The 22,572-nt window shown below is 43.1% G+C and overlaps 1 protein-coding gene across 8 annotated transcripts in view; it reads left to right on the top strand.

The window, feature by feature from the left end:
* The window catches only part of nav1 (neuron navigator 1), a 513,650-nt gene that overhangs the window by 116,384 nt on the left and 374,694 nt on the right, over nucleotides 1-22,572 (top strand). For all 8 annotated transcript variants that reach the window (XM_033042458.1, XM_033042456.1, XM_033042454.1 and 5 more), the window contains one exon: nucleotides 8,528-8,667. In XM_033042458.1, the coding sequence (XP_032898349.1) occupies nucleotides 8,528-8,667 (140 nt within the window). The remainder of the gene's footprint in view (nucleotides 1-8,527; nucleotides 8,668-22,572) is intronic.

Genomic DNA, 22,572 nt, shown 5'->3' with positions numbered 1-22,572 from the left:
ACATGAGAACGGAGATGAGTCGATTTTTTTTCCCTTCGAGTGTTATAATTCTTTGCATTTCTCTTCCTCGAAGTATGGTAAAAGCACAGGAAATGTTTCAAGGCAGAGGTAGATAAATTATTGGTAAGAGGGAAAGTTATAGGGGTGGCAGGAATGCCAAGTTAAAGTTATGGTCAGATCTGAATTGTTCTTGCTTGGTTTTGATGTGGACTCAAGGGACTGAACTTCTCAATATGTTCATATTAGATTTTTACTCACAGGAAGATCAAAACCATAACTCAAATTTGTTCTCCTGTAAAGGGCTTCGGTACTCAATCACTAATGCCTTTGGGCATGTGGACATTACAACTGGGAAGTGTAGGTTTAACACTTGCAATTTCCCCAAAGGATTATGCTCTGCAGGAATAGATTTTGGCAAACAATGAAAAGACTGTAATGGAAAAAAGTTTTTTTGTGTGCTTTCATTGAAGTGACTGAAAGAGCAATGTCTACAGACTCTTTGACTGTCCAAAGCAATTTGTGGAGGTAGGGGTATCGACAGGGTGCCTTTCTTTCGAGTTAGTTGTGGCTGTACTGGCTTCAGGAGTACATGAAAAGTAAGACCATTTGGCCCAATTTAAAAAGGTAGACGTACGCGTATACAAGCAGCACCACATCAGTTATTGCTGTATTTGCAAATCGGTTTCAGTTACTTATTGAAAGCAAAATCTGATATTTTCAAGAACAACAGGAACCGATTTTTGCATTTACTTTGGTTTTGAAGTACAGCATGGAAACAGGCCCTTTGGCCCACTGATTCAGCGATGACTAACGATCACCCACACACCAGTTCCATGCTATCCCAGTTTTGCATCCTACACGCTAGCGGCAATTTAGAGAAGCCAATTAACCTACAGACCTGCGCGTCTTTGGAATGTGGGAGGAAACCGCAGCACCCGGAGAAAATCCATGCGGCCACAGGAAGAACGTTGAAACTCCAAAGAGGCAACACACGTAGTCAGGATCGAACCCGGGTCTCTGGCGTGTAAGGCAGCAACGTTATGGTTGTGCCACTGTGCCGCCCCTTACATGGTAGATGATCGACAGAATCATTCCAAGGCAATTAACTGGAGTATTCCAAAAATACCGACTTTGGGAGCTCCAAGCCGCAGGTGCTTCAATCGCCCCGATGCGGGAGCTTCGATCGCCCTGACTGCCGATGGCTTGTATGCCCCAACCGCGGGAGAATAAAGAGGGAAGAAGATTAGACTTTATTGCCTTCCATCACGGTGAGGAATATGGGGCATCCGCTGTGGTGGATGTTTATGTTAACTTTTATATAGTTGTGTGTATTGTTGCCTTTTTTAGTATGGCTGTATGGTCATTTGAGTTTCACTGCACCTTAATTGGTACACGGGACAATAAACTGAGCTTTGAACCTTTGAATTACTCGATCACACTCGCTCTATGTTATCCCACTCTAGCATCCACTTAGGGTAAGTGACAGAAGTCAATCAACCTACAAACCCGCGCGTCTTTGGGATGTGGGAGGAAACCGAGGCAACTGGAGGAAACCCATAAGGTAACAGGGAGAACATGCAAACTCCACACAGACAGCACACGAGGACAGGATTGAACCTGGGTGGCTATGCGCCAGCTGCCAGGACGCTCGTTGTTCTCGGCGAAGCCTCCCCCCACCCCCCCCCGGTCAGGTCCCTCTTTGTTCTCGGCGGCCCGTCTGCCGGATTGTTCTTGGCCCTCCAGTTGTTCGGCTCCGCGGCGCATCCCGAGAGACTTCTGCCGCCATGCGGCGCAGTTCCGAGCCTAACCAATCATCTGATTCTTTGTTAATCAATCAACCAGTGCTTCCCCATAACTAACTATTAAATAACTATATTACAATCGAATGCAGTCATCCCACCCGCAGTTCCCAGTGGTCCCGGAAATTCCCTATGGTGTTCCTTTTCGAGGGACAACAGGCACGGACGTAGCCCCGGAAAAGCTCCAGGCAGTCAGCTCAGGCAGAGCCGCCTTCTGCCTGGCGCCATGACCCACGAATGTCCAACTTGGCCAGGCCCAGGAGCAAACCAACCAGGACATCCTCTGCCCCACCCACTCCTCCATGCACGGGATGCCCATAGATGGGGATGGTTGGCCAACACACTTGTCGTTGAAGCTTCTCTCCCTTTCACTCCAAGCAGCATCGACATTTACTGGCATTCTGGGCAACAGGCAGGACCAGGAGGTCGTTGCCCTACTCGCTGGTAATTTCAGGTGCTTTTGATTCTAAGACTAGTTTTGGTTACCCTCCATGTCTCGTAGTTATCTAGAAACGTTATGCTTGAATTGCGCTAAGCAACTGAGAGAGGTTTGACAGTGAGTCAAAAAAGTTTGAATCTGTCTGCTTCATTTTCATTTATAATATGTAGTTAATCCAAAGGAATGAAGTTATTTGTGAAGGGCGTTCCTTATCATTATAACATTTTTAAAGAATATTACTTGATGATAAGTAAACCTCTCATCAATAAACCAATGTTTCAAACAGCAGGAGCACATCTTTTAATCTCACAGGCCCATTTATTGAGATATTGGCTGATCTGTGACCAATTTTCATGTATCTCCTAATATCCTAATATCCTTTTAAATCTTTGGTTGACATTTATCTATTGATTTTAGATCTGAAATTATCACCAATTGCCATTTATGGAAAAATTCCAGATTTCCAGCACTCTGCACGTGGAAGCTATTTGTGAATTCAGGCTTGCAAAATCTGGCTCCAATTTTCAGACTGTGCCCCTCTGGTCTGAAACTCCCCAAACAGCGGCAATGGTTCTACCACCCTAACAATTCCCCTTAATGCACTGAAAACTTCAAAGAAATCACCTCTTAATAACTTGATGGGAGCATATGAGAAAATTACTCAGCTCTTATTTTTTTTAATTAATTCCACCCACGTGCTTGCATGCTAATATTGGACAACAAAACCGTTATTTATTTAGGTATTGCTGTAAATGTAACGAGACTGTGCCAGTTAGCAACTGAAATGAGGGATAGTTTCTTCCCAGCTGTTATAAGGCAACTGAACTGTCCTCTCACCATCTGGAGTGCAGTCCTGACCTTCCATTTACCTCACTGGAGACCTTCAACCTTTAAACAGAGTTTATTGCACTATCTTGCACTAAATGTTATACCAGCGATCCCCGCATATCAACACTACCCGACGCACACTAGGGACAATTTTACATTAATACTAAGCCAATCAACCTACAAACCTGGACATCTTTGGAGTGTGCAAGGAAACTGAATATCTCGGAAAAAGCCCACGCAGGTCACGGGGAGAACGTGCAAACGCCATACAGACAAGCACCCTTAGTCAGGATCGAATCCGGGGTCTCTGACGCTGTATCTCTACCGCTATGCCACCCTGCCGCCCAATGTGACCGACAAGATAGACACAAAAAGCTGGAGTAACTCAACGGGACAAGCAGCATCTCTGGAGAGAAGGAATGGGTGACGTTTTGCATCGAGACCCTTCTTCAGACTCGTATCTGAATCATATCTAGTCTTTTCACTGACTGGACAGCAAGCAACAAAAAGCCTTTCACTGTACCTCAGTACACGTGACGATATTAAGCTAAACTAAACTAAATGAGATACCAAAAGCAAGTGTCTAAATTTGATTTTGTGTTAAGGTCAGTACCAGATATAAACTGTCTTCAGAAAATTCCTTGCTATGGGTTTGATTTATAAAGACATTTGGTGTGTATGAATTGGCTGAAGTATTTAGAATGTGTGAGATAAGATGCTCAGGGGGAGTGTAAGTGCAGAAAAGGCTAAAAAACCAAGAACAGTGTTTTAGAATTGAGAGCCAATTCATGTTAAATATCAGAGAATGTGATTTATTTGTGTTGAGCCACAAAAGTAAGTTGGCAATAGAAAACCAGAGAACTGATAGACTCGTTCCATCCTCTCCCCTCTGCCATCTGACAGAAGATAGAAAAGCTTTGAAAGTGTGCACCACCACATTCAGGAACAGCTTCTTCCCCTCGGTTATCAAGCTTCTGAATGGTCCTTCCGTAAGCTAGAGTACCATCCGATTCACCTCTACCCCATTTAGTTTTAGTTTTAGAGATACAGCGCAGGAACAGGCCCTTCGGCCCACTGAGTGCACGCCGACCTCTGCATACTAACACTGTCCTTCACACACTGGGGACAATTTACATATACACCAACCCACTTAACCTACATACCTGTACGTCTTTGGAGTGTGGGAAGAAACCGAAGATCTCAGATAAAACCCACGTGATCACGGGGAGAACGTACAGACTCTGTACAGCCAGCACCCGTAGTAGGGATCGAACCCGGGTCTCCAGCGCTGCAAGCACTATAAGGCAGGAACTCTACCGCTGCACCACCGTGCCGCACCCTTTGCGGACATCGGACTATGTCTATGGAACTGGTCTACTACAATGCTCAGAGCAATATTTTGCACTTTGCATCTTCCCCTTTGCTCTATCTATTGTACTTGAGTTTGACGATTATGTGTTTATGTATAGTGCTATTTGATCTGATTGGATTGCATGCAAAACAAACTGGATTGTACCTTGACACACATGTCAATAATAAGTCTAAACCTAGGAGATGATTGGAGGTCTATTTTTGTCTTTCTGCTGGAAAATGGAAAATGAAGAGACTTTTTTCTCGTCTTTAAATAGGCATAAGCTATTTATTACTACTTTTAAGTACCTTATAGCTTTTCTGATTTAATGCTCAGTTTACTTTGGATCTCTCGCTGCTGATCACATCCTAATGCAGTTGACTGTGTGCAACCTTTAAGGTCACAACAGAACTGGTAGGGAGTTCAACTGGGTCATGTTCAGATGTTGACTCGATGTGGAACATAGCTGGGAAATCACCAACGGATTTCTACCAGAGAGTGTGCGGCTTCTAGGTTTGTACTTCAGTTCCAGACTTCCTGTTGCTTACAGGAATAATTGTTATCCTTTGGGAAGGAGGTGCTGGCATTTCCCAGTGAATTCTTAGTCCAATTTATTTGGGCAAATTGCCATGAATATTTTGAGATCTTAAGCAATAGGTTCGACAGACTTGATCTGAAGAAAGGTGTCGACCCAAAAGGTCACCCATTCCTTCTATCCGGAGATGCTGCCTGTCCCGCTGAGTTATTCCAGCTTTTTGTGTATATCTTCGACCTGATCTCGGGCTGGACTCGGAATACAGAGAGTGGTTCTGGCCGACACACAATGGGAAGGATGTGGTTGCATTGCAGCCAATGCCAAAGAGATTTTCCAAGATTTTGTTTGGATTGGAGGACTTAGTTATGGAGCAAGATTGGATCGGCTGTGGTTGTTTTACCTGTAGCAAAAAAGGCTGAGGGGTGACCTGATTGAAATACAGGTCCTCTCTAGTCCATGAATGCCTGACTTGAGTGCTACCCTTACGTATAAACAAGCATTTGGCAGAGTGGTGGGATGGGTTTGCTTTTGGGCCACAGACATTCTCTGCCATGAAGGAACTAAGTTTCCGCCTATATCTGAATTGTTGAGTTAAATGTCCTGGTTTAACTACAAGATAGCCTAGGATTTATTCAAGTATATTGCTGGGTGGCTGCATTTCTGACTTGCAAACTATCTAAGCTTATGCTTAACATCCACAAAATAAAGGTCCACTACCAACCTGTCCCCAATGTACTGTGTTATCCAACAGTAATTATGTTGTCAAGCTGGAAAGGGTGCAGAGAAGATTTACGAGGACATTGCCAGGACTCGAGGGCCTGAGCAATAATGAGAGGTTGGGCAGGCTGGGACTCTATTCCTGGAGCGCAGGAGGATGATCTTATAGAGGTGTACAAAATCATGAGAGGAGTAGATTGGGTAGATGCGCAGAGTCTCTTGCCCAGTGTAGGAGAATCGAGTACCAGAGGACATAGGTTTAAGGTGAGGGGGGAAAGATTTAATAGGAATCTGCGGAGTAACTGCTTCACACAAAGGGAGGTAGCTGTATGGAATGAGCTGCCAGAGGAGCTAGTTGTGGCAGGGACTATTCCAACATTTAAGAAACAATTATACAGGTATGTGGATAGAACAGGTTTAGAGGGATATGGACCAAACACAGACAGGTGCGATTGGTGTGGATGGGATATGTGGGCAAGTTGGGCCGAAGGGCCTGTTTCCATGCGAGAGGACTCTATGACTCCCTGACTAATAAAGGTCCATGATAAGTCCTTGGACAAATTCTCATATATTAGGAACCATCGCAGACATTGCAGATGACATTCGCCATTGACTTCAGTACACCAGCACAAGTTTGGGTGAGTAGAGGAAAACAAGTTTGCATCTCAAGATAAGACTTGCGAGCTCAAGTCCAGAAGAAGGCTCCCGACCTGAAATGCCGCTTGTCAATTTTCTACCACAAATGCGGCCTTACCTGCTGAATTCCTCTAGCAACTTGTTTCTTTGCTTCACATACCAGCATCTGCAGTCTTTGGTGCCTCCAGGTTTCGTGGTCAATCAATCACTGTCCTGCATGCCTTCCACTTTGATTCTGATGAACTGCCTACAGCAGGCACATCAAAGCACCGGAGAGATATTACCAACTCTCTCTCTGTGGGATCCACTAAATCCACAACCAGAATATGTGAACCACCATCGGTATCATCAGGCAGGCCTGCATCGAGGCATTATTTACACTCAGTCATCCCTAATCTGCAGAACACAGCGTTTGGTGACCCAAAACCCAAAACAGCTACATTTCTAGTGCCATACCCCAGGAAGAGACTGCACCAAGTTGACAGAGGAAATAGTTCAAGGGTATTCTAAAAATTCTCCTTCCAAAAGTGGCCCCATGTTAATTATGGAGGTGATTCACTACTTTCCTAGTTACTTATCCAACTTGTCCATTCAAGCACCAACTGGCCCACCTGAAGTAGAGTCTTTTGGTCTTGTACTGGCCTCATCTGTCTCCTCTGCATTCAACGCACCGGGTTAGAAGCAAGTCATCCTCTATTTCTGGAAACTACCCAGGAGAAGCAAAGACACACATTTGAATGTGCAGAAAGGAACTGCAGATGCTGGTATATACCGAAGATAGGCAAAAACCGCTGGAGTAACTCAGCAGGTTGGGCAGCATCTCTGGAGAAAAAGGATGGGTGACCTTTCAGGTCAGGACCCTTCTTAGACTGAAGCTGATACATATTTGCCCTCCACTACGGTTCTGATGAAATGCCTACAGCAGGGACCAACCTGGGACCAATAAATAAGAACATTGATATCATAGAAATGTTCTTAACTGCAATTCTTATTTGGTTTATTAATCACTCTTTTATAAATATATACATTCTAAATGATTAAATAGACAATCTTTGGTAAACTTTGATGAACAAACTAGAAGAGGATAGGCATAAAAAGCTGGAGTAACTCAGCGGGACAGTCAGCATCTCTGGAGAGAAGGAATGGGTGACGTTTTGAGTCGAGACCCTTCTTCAGACTGATTCTGTCAATAGACAAGTGTCAAAACTTTTAATTATCATTATCTACCGACAACGGAATAATGAAATTCTTACCTGCACCAGAATAATAGGCCTGTAAACACAATACTCGTGATAACATAATAAACAGCATAAAAATCAATAAATCAATGATCCCTAATAACAGTGCATAGAAGCCTGGTCCTTTGGCAGTCCATTGTTCATTGTTCAGTTGTGTTTTGTAGTGTCCAAGAGCCTGATGGTTGTTGGGAATAAGCTTTTCCTGAACCTAAAGGTTCAGACTCCTTACGTACGTTCTACCTGATGGCAGGAGTGAAATGAGAGCATGGATAGGACAAGTTTGGAAGGATATGGACCAAGCGCAGGCAGGTGGGACTAGTGTAGCTGGGACATGTTGGCCAGTGTGGGCAAGTTGGGCCAAAGGGCCTGTTTCCACACTGTATGACTCTATGACTCTGTGGCCAGGTTGGTGAGGGTCTTTGATGATACTTGCTGCCTTTTTGAGGCAGCGCCTCCTCGAGATACCTTGGCTGTACGAATCTCGGCGTTTTGCGTTATTTCTCTATCTCACGCTACTGTTCAATTATGGGATTAGGATTCCCTACTCAGCAGTGGACACGCTCTGCTCGTGATTCAGTAACGGATGACTTATGTTCAATATTAATATTGGCTTGGGGATCTGCCCATTCCCGCCCCGCATATGTCCCTGTCAGTAATTGCATTTTAGTACGTAGTTAGAATTAAAATGACCACTGGGCTACATCTCAAAATCTGAAATTTAAAAAACCCACAAGATCTGAAATCCTGCAGACCTATCATATTTCTGTCAAGTGGTGAGGTAATTTCTTTAACTTTCAGTCCTTATACGTGGATCAGCATAATTCAAAGTTTATTTCCACCCACCCCCCCTCTCAGTTGGTGATTTCAGTGCCTCATCCCTTTGTGGTTAAACCCAGACCGTCTTGTTACTACTGCACAAAGCTGTTCTCTTCCCTGTGAATCTGCTTCATATTTACGCTCAAGCCAGTATGTTTTTTCCTTCAGGATTCCTGGCCCCACTGCAAGGGCGACTCCAGCAATCGGCAGCAGTTCTAAGGCTCTCACAACTATGAACAGACAAGGTCAAACTGTTAGCTGTATGAATAAGCACAACGCATTGCCCAGCAAGTCCAGCAGCCAGAAAGGTAAGGACTGTATTATGTATTGGTGCATTATAAAAGTTAGCTGGATTTGAAGTTAGCCAAAACTAATTTGATTATCGGGCAACACAACGTTGGTAAGTCTAACGCTGATTAAAAGGGCAATAACAGGATTAATTATAGGGACGCTAATTTGACGTAATTTGTCCTTCTAAAGGTTTGTAGTTCTTGAAGATTCTGCATTGTACTGTAAGGAATTACTGTCCCACCAACAATGTGTTCAATCGAACAATGTTATTAACATGAATGTAAGAGAAAAGCAATCTTGAGTGAAATTCAGTCATGTAAAGCCCAAGCTTCACAGCACTGAGCTCTCTAACCAGGGCGTTGTGCCTTAAAAGGTGCCTTTCTAGTTATTACTCTACACGTCCTGCCATTGAATTTGTAACATACTCTATGAAAGAATATGTTTAAGTGGCCAGCTATTATGTAATCTTTTATTGATTTAATACCAAAGCTAAACAAATAGATCACAGAGGAAGTGTCTTCTCTGTCATCAGGCCCCTGAACAGTCTTTCCATAGGACAGGTTACCATCTGATTCACCTCTACCCAATTGTGGACATTGGATTGTGCCTGTGGAAGTGATGTGCGTCAATGCTGAGAACTATATTCTGCATTCTGTCTCTTCCCCTTTGCTCTATCTATTGTACTTGAGTTTGAACTGATTGTATCTGTGTATGGCTCATCTGATCTGTTTGGATAGCATGCAAAACAAAGCTCACTGCCCCTCAGTATACATAATAATAAACCTAATGTTGATATAAGTATGTTTTAGTATTTCTATTATTGTGATAATAAGTAGCTGAGAAAGATAAATATCTGCAGCTAAGTCGTGCAACCAAAGTCTAACTCTTTTCAGTCAAAATGTTCTGTGTTGGCTGCATTTTAAAGGCGATGGAAAGAAGAAACAACTTTTGACTTCCAATTTATATATGTGGGACAAAGCTCACCAATACATTCATTGAATTGAGTTGTAGTTAGATGCAAATGCTGGAGTAACTCAGCGGGTCAGGCGGCATCTCTGGAGAAAAGGAATAGGTTACGTTTTGTGCCGAGACCCTTCTTTAGACAGAGAGTCAGGGGACAGGGAAACTAGTGGTATGAAAAGGTTCAGGACAAATTAGAGTTGGCACCGATAACTCAGGAAAGGTAGAGCCCACAATGGTCCATTGTTGGCTGGCGAAGAGGTGATAATGAAGGTATATGTGAAACTAGCAGGACAACTAGGGTGGGGGGGAGGGGCGAAGAGAGAGGGATTTTAAGGGTTACTTGAAATTAGAGAAATCAATGTTCATACTGCTGAGTTTTAAGCTGAAATGTGAGGTGCTGTTCCTTCATTTTGTATGTGGCCTCACTCAGGCAGTGTAGCAGACTCCACTGTCAGAATGGGAAGGCGACTTAAAAATGTTTGGCAACTTGGAGATTGAGTTATGGTTACCGATTTCCAATTATTTGGCCAACTCCTATGACGGGGAAGAGATGCTGAGATATCCGTTATTTTTTGTTAAGCACAAAATGCAAGAATAGTTAAAAGTTCAGGACTGGCTGAACTTGTAGACGGTGAAAGAGTGATCAACGTTTCAAACTACTGTCCCAAGTGTCACTAATTACTTAAAATAACAGGTCACCAGGTTATTATTATCGGAATATTAATGTGGCGAATAAAAGTTTTATATCACTGTGCCAAGGTAAGAGAACTTCAAAAAAAAACATCCTTGATTTTAATATGTTGCCAACATTTTAATCTATTGATTGATGACATCTGTTTGTGGATAAAATTAGTTGCAGTCAGGTATGTGACCCAGATGAATTCATGGTCATAAGAAGGGTTGCAATGCACTTCAGTAAACTGTTGAATGCTTCATCCCAATGTTTTATTTTCCCTATGTAAAGGTGAATTTTCATGGATTGGCAGTCAAGGTACATTTATGTTGTAACCTTTGAGATTGAATGTAGCTTAATCGAGGATGATCTGAATTGAAAATGATGTCTTCATTCATTTGAAGTGCTTGCCAATATTGAATTACGTGCCCACGGCTTATGCTAAAATACTTATTCTGGTTGCAAATGCAGATTACCTGATGTTTTAATACTTAAACACACATCTCCTGTTCCATCGGCAATGTTAGATGAGGGTTTGGCTTCGTTATTTATTGGTACAAAGACATTTTGTTACAGGCATACTTTCCTTAAGCATGATAAAATGGTGTCACACAACTGTAATATAAGCAGGCCTTTTGTAACAATGTTGCCTGTATTCAAGACATTGCAAGCGGTCATGAAACACAAGTATTCAATGGCAGAATAACACTAAAAGGCTCTGCAATATTCTTAATAAGGATAATTAATATTATCAAAATCAAATATGAACAAATTGCATAGTTCATTAACTGTAAGCAGTTGTAGGATTGTATGTTACTGGAAAAATATGCAGACAGGGAGAGCTAGCCAAAAGCTTTAACAAGTATGGCACTGAATATTGGTAATTATGTATTATAGTAGGAATGGTTTATACCCGAGTCTTAATTGTGATTTGGGGTAATAATTATACAATTTCCCCTTTTATAAAATTCCTGATATTCATCTCCATTGAAGGCAATGTAAATTGTACCTGGAAAAGATGTAGACTTGACCAACCTATCACAATTGATGTTGTAATAAAATATTTAAAAGTAAAGTTCAATTAAAGTTGCCTGTTTTCAATTGGCAGCCATTTTGATTTTGTGCTAAATTGTTTATCACTAAAAATCAAAATGATCGCCAATCAAAAATAGGCAATTTTAATTGTGCTTTATTTTTCAAGCTTTTTTAAAATGTTAACAAGGAATAATACTTGTGACATTCCTGCTACTAATAACAATAGGTAAAATGCCAGTGAATAGATCTTAATCTGATCAATCAAAGTGTTAATAACATGTTATGCTCACAACAGTAATTTTTTTCAGAAACTTTCTATAAATGCAATGGTTATTTGGAAAATCGCTGGGTCTGGAATACCGCCTAACATGACACAACTGTGCTCTTAGATCAACACCAGATGTTTGCTATTAGCTATTTTCCCTTCAAACGCAAACTTAAATTGCAAAGTGCCAAAATTAATTACGGAAACAATCAAACTGGAGGCTTACTTTTCCAGTATATTTGTATATAGGAGAGTCATCAAGGAAGTATTAGAAAATGTCATGTTCTTCGCAGTTAGTGGCTTTTCTAGTTTTATTCCTGATATTTTTTCCACATCTTAAATTTGGTTACCTTTGTCTTGATCAACCTTCCTATTGGTGCTATTATTGTTTGTTTGTTTTTATGCGTGCGTGTGTGTGTGTGCGCGTGCGTGTGTGTGTGTGTGTGTGTGTGTGTGTGTGTGTGTGTGTGTGTGTGTGTGTGTGCGCAAATATATATATATATAATATATATTCTGAAGAAAGGTCTCAATCCGAAACGTCACCTAGTCCTTTTCTCCAGAGATGCTGTCTGACCCGCTGAGTTACTCCAGCTTTTTGGGTCTATCTTGTGTATGTCTTGTATGCGTATATATTTTTAGCTTAGTTTAGAGATACAGCACGGAAACAGGTCCTGCAGCCCACCGAGTCCGTGTCGACCAGCGATCCCTGCACATTAACACTAATCTACACACACTAGGGACAATTTACAATTATGCCAAACAAATTAACCCACAAACCTGTACATCTTTGGAGTGTGGAAGGAATCTGGAAATCCCAGAAGAAGCCCACACAGGTCATGGGAGGAAGGTACTGCAGACAGTACCCATAGTCAGGATTGAACCCGGGTCTCTGGCGCTGTAAGGCATCTACTTTACCACTGCGTCACTGTACTGCTGAACACAATAATCTGGGCTGTTATTCCAGTACTGTGTATAGAGGTGTAGTCCCCTCTTCAAAGTGTCATCTTTTGGATGCAAAGTAGACTTGGGACACATCTTTCCTCTGGGAATTACACACTGGGACCTGTGGCACTCTTGAAGAATGTAGAACACAGAAAGGTACAATGCAGGAACAGGCCCATAATGTCAAATTAAACTAATCTCTCCTGCCTGCTCATTATACACACTCCACCACAGCGACCTTATTGAATTGAATTTTTGAATTGAATTTCCTTGAATTATGCCAGGTGCGACATTGCCAGTATCAAACACCACTAAAATAGATAGGAACAAAATGTTTGAGTAACTCAGTGGATCCGGTAGCATCTCTGGAGAAAAGGAATAGGTGACGTTTTGGGTCGGAACCTTTCTTCAGACTGAAAGTAGATCTGGGCATTGAAAAACATGTGTTGATGGGACCCCTTAATGCTCGAATTGCTACTGTGTTTCCTACATTACAAAAGAAAATTATCGTCCGAAGCGATTCCTTGACTTTGGGACATCGACTGGTCGAGAAAGGCGCTGTGTAAATGCACCATTTTAATAGTCCCTAAATTTTTAATTTTGCCATATCATAATGTCATTTTCCATGGTAATAAATTTGTTACATTTATTCTTTGTATAAATAGTCATTGTGAACATTTTATTGTTCCCTCTAACATATTTTGATATTCTGTCTTTGGGTCGTTGGTAACCTTTCCTTTACTTTCAACTCATAAAAGTTAAAGATTGTTAGAGATCACAAGAAACACACGCTGAAACACAGGCTGAAACAAGTTTGGCCATAACAAGTTTGGAAAAGCAAGCTATGGAAGAAAACATGAGACTTGGGTTAGGCTGCATTTGGAGTATTGTGTGCAGTTCTGGTTATCCTATTACAATAGACAATAGGTGCAGGAGTAGGCCATTCGGCCCTTCGAGCCAGCACTGCCATTCAATGTGATCATGATTGATCATCCACAATCAGTATCCCGTTCCTGCCTTCTCCCCATATCCCTTAACTCTGCTATCTTTAAGGAAGGATGTGGAAGCTTTGGAAAAGGTGCTGAATAGGTTTACCAAAATGGTGCCTGGATTAGACAGTATTATCTATAACGAGTAGTTGGACAATCTTGGATTGTTTTCTCTGGAACATCAAAGACTAAGAGGAGATCTGATAAAAGTTTATCTAATGTATCTAAACTGAGATACACTAAACCACCGGGTCCGCTCCAACCAACGATCCCCGCACATTAACACTATCCTAAACCCACTGGACAATTTTTACATTAACCAAGCCAATTAACCTACCTACCTGTACGTCTTTGGAGTGTGGGAGGAAACTGAAGATCTCGGGGAAAACCCACCCAAGTGACAGGGAGAAACTACAAACTCCGTACAGACAGCACCCATAGTCAGGACCGAACCCGGGTCTCCGGCGCTGCATTCACTGTAAGGCAGCAACTCTACCGCTGCGCCACCATGACATTATGATATGACAAAATTATCAAGACATAGATAAGGTAGACAGTCAGATTCTTTTTCCCACGGCCGAAATGTCAAGGACTAGAAGGCAGAACTTTAAGGTAAAAGGGGCAGAATTTAAAGGAGATGTGTGTGGCAAGTTTTCACATAGTGATGGGTGCCTGGATTGTGCTGCCAGTGGTGGTGGAAGCAGCTATGAAAGTGGCATTTACGAAGCTTTTTGATAAGCACAGACATGCAGGAATGGAAGGATCACGTGCAGACAGAGGAGATTAGTTTAACTTGGCATCATGTTCAACATGGATATTGTGGGTCTGAGGGGCTGTTCGTGTGTTATATTGTTCTATGAAATGTACGGCAGATCTAAGTAGTAGGAAAGAACTGCAGATGCTGGTTTATACCAAAGACAGACACAAAATGCTGGAGAAACTCTGGAGATAACTGGGATGGTGGAAGTCACTTGAGGAATATAGAATGTGTAGGAGAAGATTTAAGAAAGTAGGAAGGCAGAAAGAGACCATGGAATATCCTTGGCAAATGATATTAAAGACATTCTATAACTTTATCAGAAGCAAGAGCAGAGCCAGGAAAAGAAGACTCACCTGGGATAATGTATGTGTCAAGCCACGCAAGGTCCTAAATGAATACTTCTGTGTTCCTCAAGGAGAAGAATATTGAAGATAGTGAGTTGAGGGAGGTGAGCATGAATAATCCAGAGCATGTTGTTATTCAAATGGGGAATGTATTACATATCATGGGGCCCACCATGAAGGTGAATAAGTCCCCAGGACTATCGTAGGTTGCTTTAGTTATGGGGAGAGACTGGATAGGCTGGGTTAATATTTCGTAGAGTCAAGTGCCTGTCCCACTTGAGCAACCAAATCCACGAGTTCTGGCGAGTTTGCCCTCGACTCATACTCGCAGCATGGTCAACACAAGGTCATAGGAGGTCTTCGTAACTCTCCTTCATGCTCGAGAGTGATCTCCGTGTACTCGAGGCCTCAGCTAGGTCACAGTGTTTTTTTTAATATGTTAAAAAATGCTCACGAGTAACAAAAGATCGCCATGGAAAAAATTGATACTTTTTTTACTCGTAGGTTTAGTCGTAGTAGGTCGTCATGTTGTTCGTAGGTAATCAAGGGTAGACAAAAGTAGTCGTAGATAGTCTTCATCATAGTCGAAGGGAGGTCGAAGGAGATCAAAGGAGGTCGTCTTCATTCTCCACTATTCGGTGTCCAATTTTCACGAAGTTAGTCGTAGCTAGTCATAGCTTGTCAAAGCTGGTCTTCAACATATTCGAAGGAGGTCTTCAACATGTCATTTTTTCCAAACTCTTCTAAACTCGCCAATTAGGTCGCCCAAGTGGGACAGCCCCTTAAAGGAAACTGAGGTGTGACCTGATGGAGATACATGAAATTAGAGCTATAGACAGGGTAAATAATTGAATCATTTTCTCATGGTAGTGGTATCAAAAATAAGAGGGCATAGTTTTAAGTTGAGTGGTAGGAATTGCAGAGCGCATCTGAGGGAAATGTTTATTACAGAGAGAATGGTTGGTAGTCCGAGCTTGCTGCCAGAGCAGGTGATGAAATCAGGCAGAATGACTATGTTTAAGACACATTTAGAAAGGCTGTAAACTGGGCACGACATCGAAGGATATGGGGCTAATGTGGGCAAATGGGACTGGATGGGTAAAATGGTTGGCAGGGATGTAGAGGGGTGAGATTCCTATTCCTGCGCTTATATAAATATGATTCTACTGCCACATAGGGAATCGATGGTAGTTCAGGGCACGGACTGTGATTTTATTCTTTGCCAGTGGCGTGCAACACAAGATGAATTGCAGCTTATTCCCACCGTGTTAGTTTTCTTCTCTATTGAGCCTGAAGGAAATTCTTTGGTTAGATTAACAAACTTTCTCATACTCAACAACAGTAGCTGACAAGATATCTTTGTGCTCCAGGTGTGTGAGCATATAGTTTGAACTTTTAAATTAATGTAGATGAATGAATGAATCCTTGATTCAAGGATACTCACAGCGCTTTCTTCAGGTTGCCTCCACCCTTAGGACGAGCTCGATCACCTCGGGGCTCCCTCCCCTCACACCAGTTGCTGCTTCTTCCTGTCGGCCATTGCATTGTTCACTCCCCGCTGCAACACCGCCTCCTCCTCTAACTCCTTCCCCCCAGTTGCTAATTTCTTCCAAGGTGGAGTATGTCGGCGACTCTGGGGGAGAAGGAGGAGGAGACGGCATAGGAGGAGGGAGTGGACAAAGGAACTGGAGGAGGAGGAGACAACAATGGTCTCCGTGGATGATGCCGAGTGGACAGAGAAGGAGGAGGAGGTGGCAATGGGCCAGGGAGTGAAGCGATGGTCGACAGGTAGAAGCGGCAGCTGGTGAGAGGGGAGGGAGCCCCAGGGTGACTAAGCGCGTCCTGTCGGAGGAGGCGGCCTGAAGGAAGCGCTGTCCCCAGGGGCAACAACGTGAGCCGCAACAATAGCCACGTCAGCTGGACCGTGCAGTGGGTAAAGAAGGGCTCGCTGGTGCACCTTGCGAGTAGGTACACAAAAATGCTGGAGAAACTCAGCGGGTGCAGCAGCATCTATGGAGCGAAGGAGATAGGCAACGTTTCGGGCTGAAAAATCTGAAGAAGGGTTTTGGCCCGAAGCGGTGCCTATCTCCTTCTCTCGATAGATGCTGCTGCACCTGCTGCGTTTCTCCAGCATTTTTGTGTACCTTCGATTTTCCAGCATCTGCAATTCTTTCTTAAACACCTTGCGAGTAGTGTGGGAAGCCGGGGCTGTAGGCGGTCGGGGAGGTGGTGCGAGCTGGGGGAGGGGATCGGCAGCTCTGTCCGCTAGAACCAAAATCCGTTATAAAGGGGTCCGTTAAACTAAGGTCACTGTATATCCACATTTATTTTCCAACAAACCTCTTCATTTATTTTCATACTTAAACCCATACCCCCTCTCTGCGTGTAAGTGTCATGCATATTGGACATTTCAGCTGTCTTGTATACTTTAAGTCTCAGCTTGAAGGGAACTGGAAGTGCAAAGCTTTCCCAGTATCAGCTTTTAGTTTAGTTTGGAGAGACTCTCTAGGCCACCGTGTCCATGCGAGCAGCAATCCCCGTACACCAGCACAATCCTACACTCTAGGGACAATTTACAATTTCATTTTTACCAAAGCCAATTAACCTACAAACCTGTATGTCTTTGGAGTGTGGGAGGAAACCGAGCGCTGGGGAAAAACCCACGTGGTCTCAGTGAGAACGTACAAACTCCGTACAGACCAGTAGTCAGAATCGAAACCAGTGTTGTAAGGCAGCTACTCTACTGCTGTGCCAACATGCCACCCTTATCGTAATAATATTTAGGGTTTGGTGGCCATTAGGAGATCTGAAATTTCGGTATGCAGTAAGTGTATCATTAATCGGTGACTACTGAGTGTATAAACATCACTTCAGATGCATCAAAGTTTGGCCGGTTCAAACTTTATGAACTATCTTACTACTTACTCTTTTTTACACTTTATGTAGTTCAATCAGATGAAACGATGAACAGTGAAGAAACAAGGAACTACAGATGCTGCTTAACAAAAAAAACACAAGGTTCTGGAATAACTCAGCAGGTCAGGCAGCATCTCTGGAGGGAATGGCTAGGTGGTGTTTTGTGTTGGGACCTTCCTTCAGACAGACCTGAAAAGTCACCAGTCCGTGTCTTCCCGAGAAGTAGCCTGTCCCGCTGAGTTACTCCAGCACTTAGTCTCTTTTTATTTACGATGAACGGTAATTTCTGAAAATACGTAAATTTTAAGTCTTGTGATACAACTTACAAAATAACATACAGCTAAAAAAGACACGGAGTGCTGGAGTAATTCAGTGGATCAAGCAACATAACATATCGTGAGACATAGGAGCAGATTTAAGCCATTCAGCCCATCAAGCCTGCTCTGCTATTCAATCATGGCTGATCTATCTTGTCCCTCTCAACCCCATTCTCCTGCCTTCTTCCCATAGAAACATAGAGCATAGAAAATAGGTGCAGGAGTAGGCCATTCGGCCCTTCGAGACAGCACCGCCATTCAATATGATCATGGTTGATCATCCAAGATGAGTACCCCATTCTGGCTTTTTCCACATATCCCATGATTCCCTTAGCCCTAAGAGCTAAATCTAACACTCTCCCATAACCTTTCACGCCCCTACTAGTCAAGAACCTATCAACTTCCGCTTTAAAAATTCCAAATGACTTGGCCTCCATGGCTGTCCATGTCAATGCATTCCACAGATTCACCAACCTCTAACGAAAGAAGTTCCTCCTCATTCATACTAAAGCTAGGTCATTTTATTCTGAGGCTTATGTCCAGAAGTTAACATTAAAATATCAAAATATCCATGGCATAGAGCACCAACTTTCCATTTTACAATGATTATATTTTCCCTTCCCTGTTTGGGAAAAAAGATTTTCAGTCTCGACTTCCCAGATAGCAAAAGTCATAAAAGTCTAGTTAAACATTGCATGATCACCAAACCGAAGAAGACTTTGTGCTCTCAGCGTGCTGTGCATTCTGCACATTGCAGAAGCACTGGTTTGATTCCTCTGGTCGATTACTGCTGTTACTCCAGTCTGTTATCTGACAATTACATGTAGACCAAGATATACTCTGAAGAGCTGACCTACATTTTTTCCACAGCCATCAGCAAACGCGTATGACTCCTATCTTCCTGTAATGTAACGTATTGAAATGCTTGCCAATTTTACAATGTCAGAATCTTATTCAGGAATTGATTTTTTTTTGTGCCAGGAATAATTCCACATGTTCCTGCATATTTATATCTGAACATCAGATTCAAAGGATTGAGATGCCATATATAATCAGAAGTTATGGGCAAATATTACCTCATCACTCTCCCGCATGGAATATAAAGTTTTAAAAACATATATTGTATGCTATTTCTTGAATTCCAAGACTAGTCTTTCTCCTAGGATTGCAACAGTTTGTGGAACATACTGTTCCTCATTGTTTTCCAGCTTTTGCAAGTGATAGCTCACTAATAGTAGCAACGTCACAAAATTTTGAGATTTTAAAAATCAAGTCTGCAATTTATGCCATCAGATAAAGCATAAAAAGAAGTTTAAATTGACACCTAATTCACTTTCATATCTTCAGTATTAAAAAAGGTTATGGCCATTTTCATACTCGGAAATTAGCATCTTGTTCCCTATTTCTTTTCCATTGACTGTGAGTTCCAAAAGCTGTGACCGAGGACAGTCAAAAGCCCATAACTTTCTTAAAAATTAAGAGAACTGAAATACATCTTCAGTTATTATAGATTGAAGCATTCTGAAACAAATATGAAACAATCTTACTTGGATGACCTGAAATTAAAGCATATAACTAGTTAGTTACCTAATTGTAGCTAATTACAAAATTCAATTACTAGATCTAAACATCTATCCATTTCTTAAGAAAAGATTAACATTTTAAAATAGCCTAAGTGTCCAAATAACATTCATACAAGAATTCACAATATAACATATTTAAATCTCATTGTCATGAATTTATAGGCCAAATGGAAGGAATTTAGTGTTTAATTCCCGTAAATTAATGGCCATTTTAATAATCTTGCGAGTGGGATTTTGTGGAACACGATCGTTTGGAACGTTGCATTTGCAGTGAATTTAAACGCCATATCGGCAGGAAAAATACTGCCGGTTCGTATGGGGCCTAAGTCACCTTTTCGCACCGTGAAATTTTGATTAAAGACATCCTAAGAAGCACGTTTATATGTAAAAATAAACGGCGTACCTTGCTTTGTCCCATACGTGAGATCCGTCCCGTTGTCGGCCTTGACGGCTTTAGAAGACGTTTTTTAATTTACTCCTGCTATTAAATTATCAGAATCAGAATCAGAATTACCTTTATTGTCATTCAGACCTTTCGGTCTGAACGAAATTTCGTGCCTGCAGTCATACATATAATAAAAATAACAAAAACACACAATAAACACAAATTTAACATCCATCACAGTGAGTTCACCAGGCACGTCCTCATTGTGATGGAAGGCAAAAGTCTTAAATTTTTGTCTCTTCCCTCCTTGTTCTTCCTCTGCACTGAGGCGATCCAGGCCTCCGATGTTGTGACTCCGCCGGGCGATGGCAAGCAAGTCAGTCCCGCGGCTGAATCCAAGCACCGCGAATGGGCCAGTTCAAACTCCACGGCCCGGGGTGGTCGAAGCTGCCGCCCTCCAGTCCAGCGGACGAAGCTGTTACTGCGGGAGCTCCGAAAAAACAGGTCACCAACCTGTGACCTGCGAGCTCCCGACGTTGTCGTCCATTGGGTCCGCGCGAAGTCGGGCCACCGCCGCCGCCAGAACACCGCCACAGCCCCGAAGCCACGCCGTCGCCGGAACGCCGCCACAGCTCCAGGTTGGGCCGCCGGAACGCCGCCACAGCTCCGCCATTAGGCCTCAGCGCAGACGGACACGGGGGACACGACAAGAAAAAGTTGCACCCCCCGAAGGAAGAGACTAAACCCATGTTTCTCCCCCTCCCCCCCCCACACTTACACAACCTAATAAACTAAACTAAACTAAAACAGACAAAAGAAAACAACAACAAAAAAGAAAAAAACAGACGGACTGCAGGCGAGCCGCAGCTGCCAGGCAGCGCCACCACGCAGCGCTGCCACTTATCCAGCGTAGTTTTTTTTTTAAACTTCAGAGAACGTATGTCGGAGCGATTTTTAACTCATATTAAATAAAATTAAACACCATCTGTAATCAATAAACAAAAATCAAAAGGCACAGATCTTGATAACTATGAAGTAAAAGTGCAAAATGCTGTAAATACACAAGAGCTCTGGCAATTGACCTGCATATGTTCCATGCCCTGCCTGCCTTGTGTCATTGGTAGGAGTAATTTAGTGCAAGCTGAAGAATGATATATTTAACTCACCCTTCAATTCAATTTCCTAATCAAAAAGGCCGACATATAGAGAAAAATGGGGGAAAACTAGGCGACAGTTTTATTTGGTACTATACTAACCTTTGGTGTGTAACAGATGGGGAGAAAGCATTAAAATGCTGATTGCACGTATCAGCTCTTTGGCAATGTCATACCCATTTTGAAATTAAATTGATGAGGGAAATGTGCAAGCATGCAGTGCATTCCTGCCTTTCAGGAAGGGAATATGACAGCATGGCATCTATCTGCAGTCTGATAGCACACTTGTAGAGATGAGGGTGTAACAGATTCCCATGTCAGCCTTCTATATATAAATATATCAAAGGTATCAAAGGTATTTTATTAGTCACATTCACATACACCCTGGAGGTGTAGTGAAGTGAAATGCTTTTTGCCATTTTGCAGCACACAAAAAAAGAATACAGACATAACACCAATGAGAGTCTTAAACACATAGAACATCCCCCCACAATGGCTCCCACCATGAGGGAAGGCACAAAGTCCAGTCCCCAACCCCAGTTCACCCATAGTCGGGCCCATTGAGGCCGCCACAGTTGCCTCTACGGAGGCCCGATGTTCCAGGCCGTTCTCGCCGGGTGATGTTGCTCCGGCGTCGGGAGAGTCCTCCCAGCGGCCTGGGAACCCTGGAACGGCCGCTTCCGCACTGGAGGTCGCGGCTTCCGAAGCCAACAAGGCCGCGCCGGTTGGAGCTCCACAACTGGTAATCTCATCTAGAGATCCCAGGCTCCCGATGTTAAATTCAGCGCCGCCGCCCGCAGCTGGTCGCTCCACAGTCCCGCAGCTCCGCGATGTTTTACCCGGCGGTGTCAGCTCACCGGAGCTCCAGCGCGGCGACCCAGGTAAGGCATCGCCCGCTCCGCGATAGCGCTCCAGCGCTCCAGCGCTGTGCTGCCGCCGAAGCCGAGGTTCTGGGCGGTCCCCGACAGGTAGGCCGTGAGGATGGGTCGAAGCTGCAGCCCGGAGAAAAGCTGCCTCTCCGACCAGGTAGGGACCCTGAAAGGTAGTTTCCCCCTCCCCCCCCCACCCCCCACATTAAAAAAAGTCTAGACCTCCAAACAAAACACTTAACTAACTAAAATAAAAAATAAAAAGATGAAGAGACAGACAGCTGCTGGCTGGGCAGCCGTGCACAGGACAGCGCCCCCTGGACAACCTGGACAACCCATTATCTAAACAGTTCACAACCATGACCTGTTAAGATATCAAAATTGTTTGGAAATAGAAATCAGTATCAGGATCCTTTTCCAGTGTGAACTCCTTTCAAATAATTGCAATGTTTACCAAGTGTACTGACCTGCATGCACTTGGGAGTGAAGTGCTTGCACTTATTTCAATTGATTCAGCTAATTCACGTTAACCAGTGACCGCTTTTCCTTTTAGTAATGAAATGGATGGAAGAGCATTGACCCGAAACATTGACACCATTTCTCTGCACACAGATGCTCCCTTGATGAAAGGTTATTCACCGGAAATATGGACTTTGCCTCTTTCCTCCTAGACATTGCCTGAGCTGCAGAGTATATCTATCAATTTTAGATTTTTACTTCCGATTGT

Source organism: Amblyraja radiata, chromosome 24 (genome assembly GCF_010909765.2).
Source record: "Amblyraja radiata isolate CabotCenter1 chromosome 24, sAmbRad1.1.pri, whole genome shotgun sequence".
NCBI classification, from domain to species: domain Eukaryota; kingdom Metazoa; phylum Chordata; class Chondrichthyes; order Rajiformes; family Rajidae; genus Amblyraja; species Amblyraja radiata.
The sequence above is the reverse complement of the archived record's forward strand: the minus strand, read 5'-3'. Positions and strand labels throughout refer to the sequence as shown.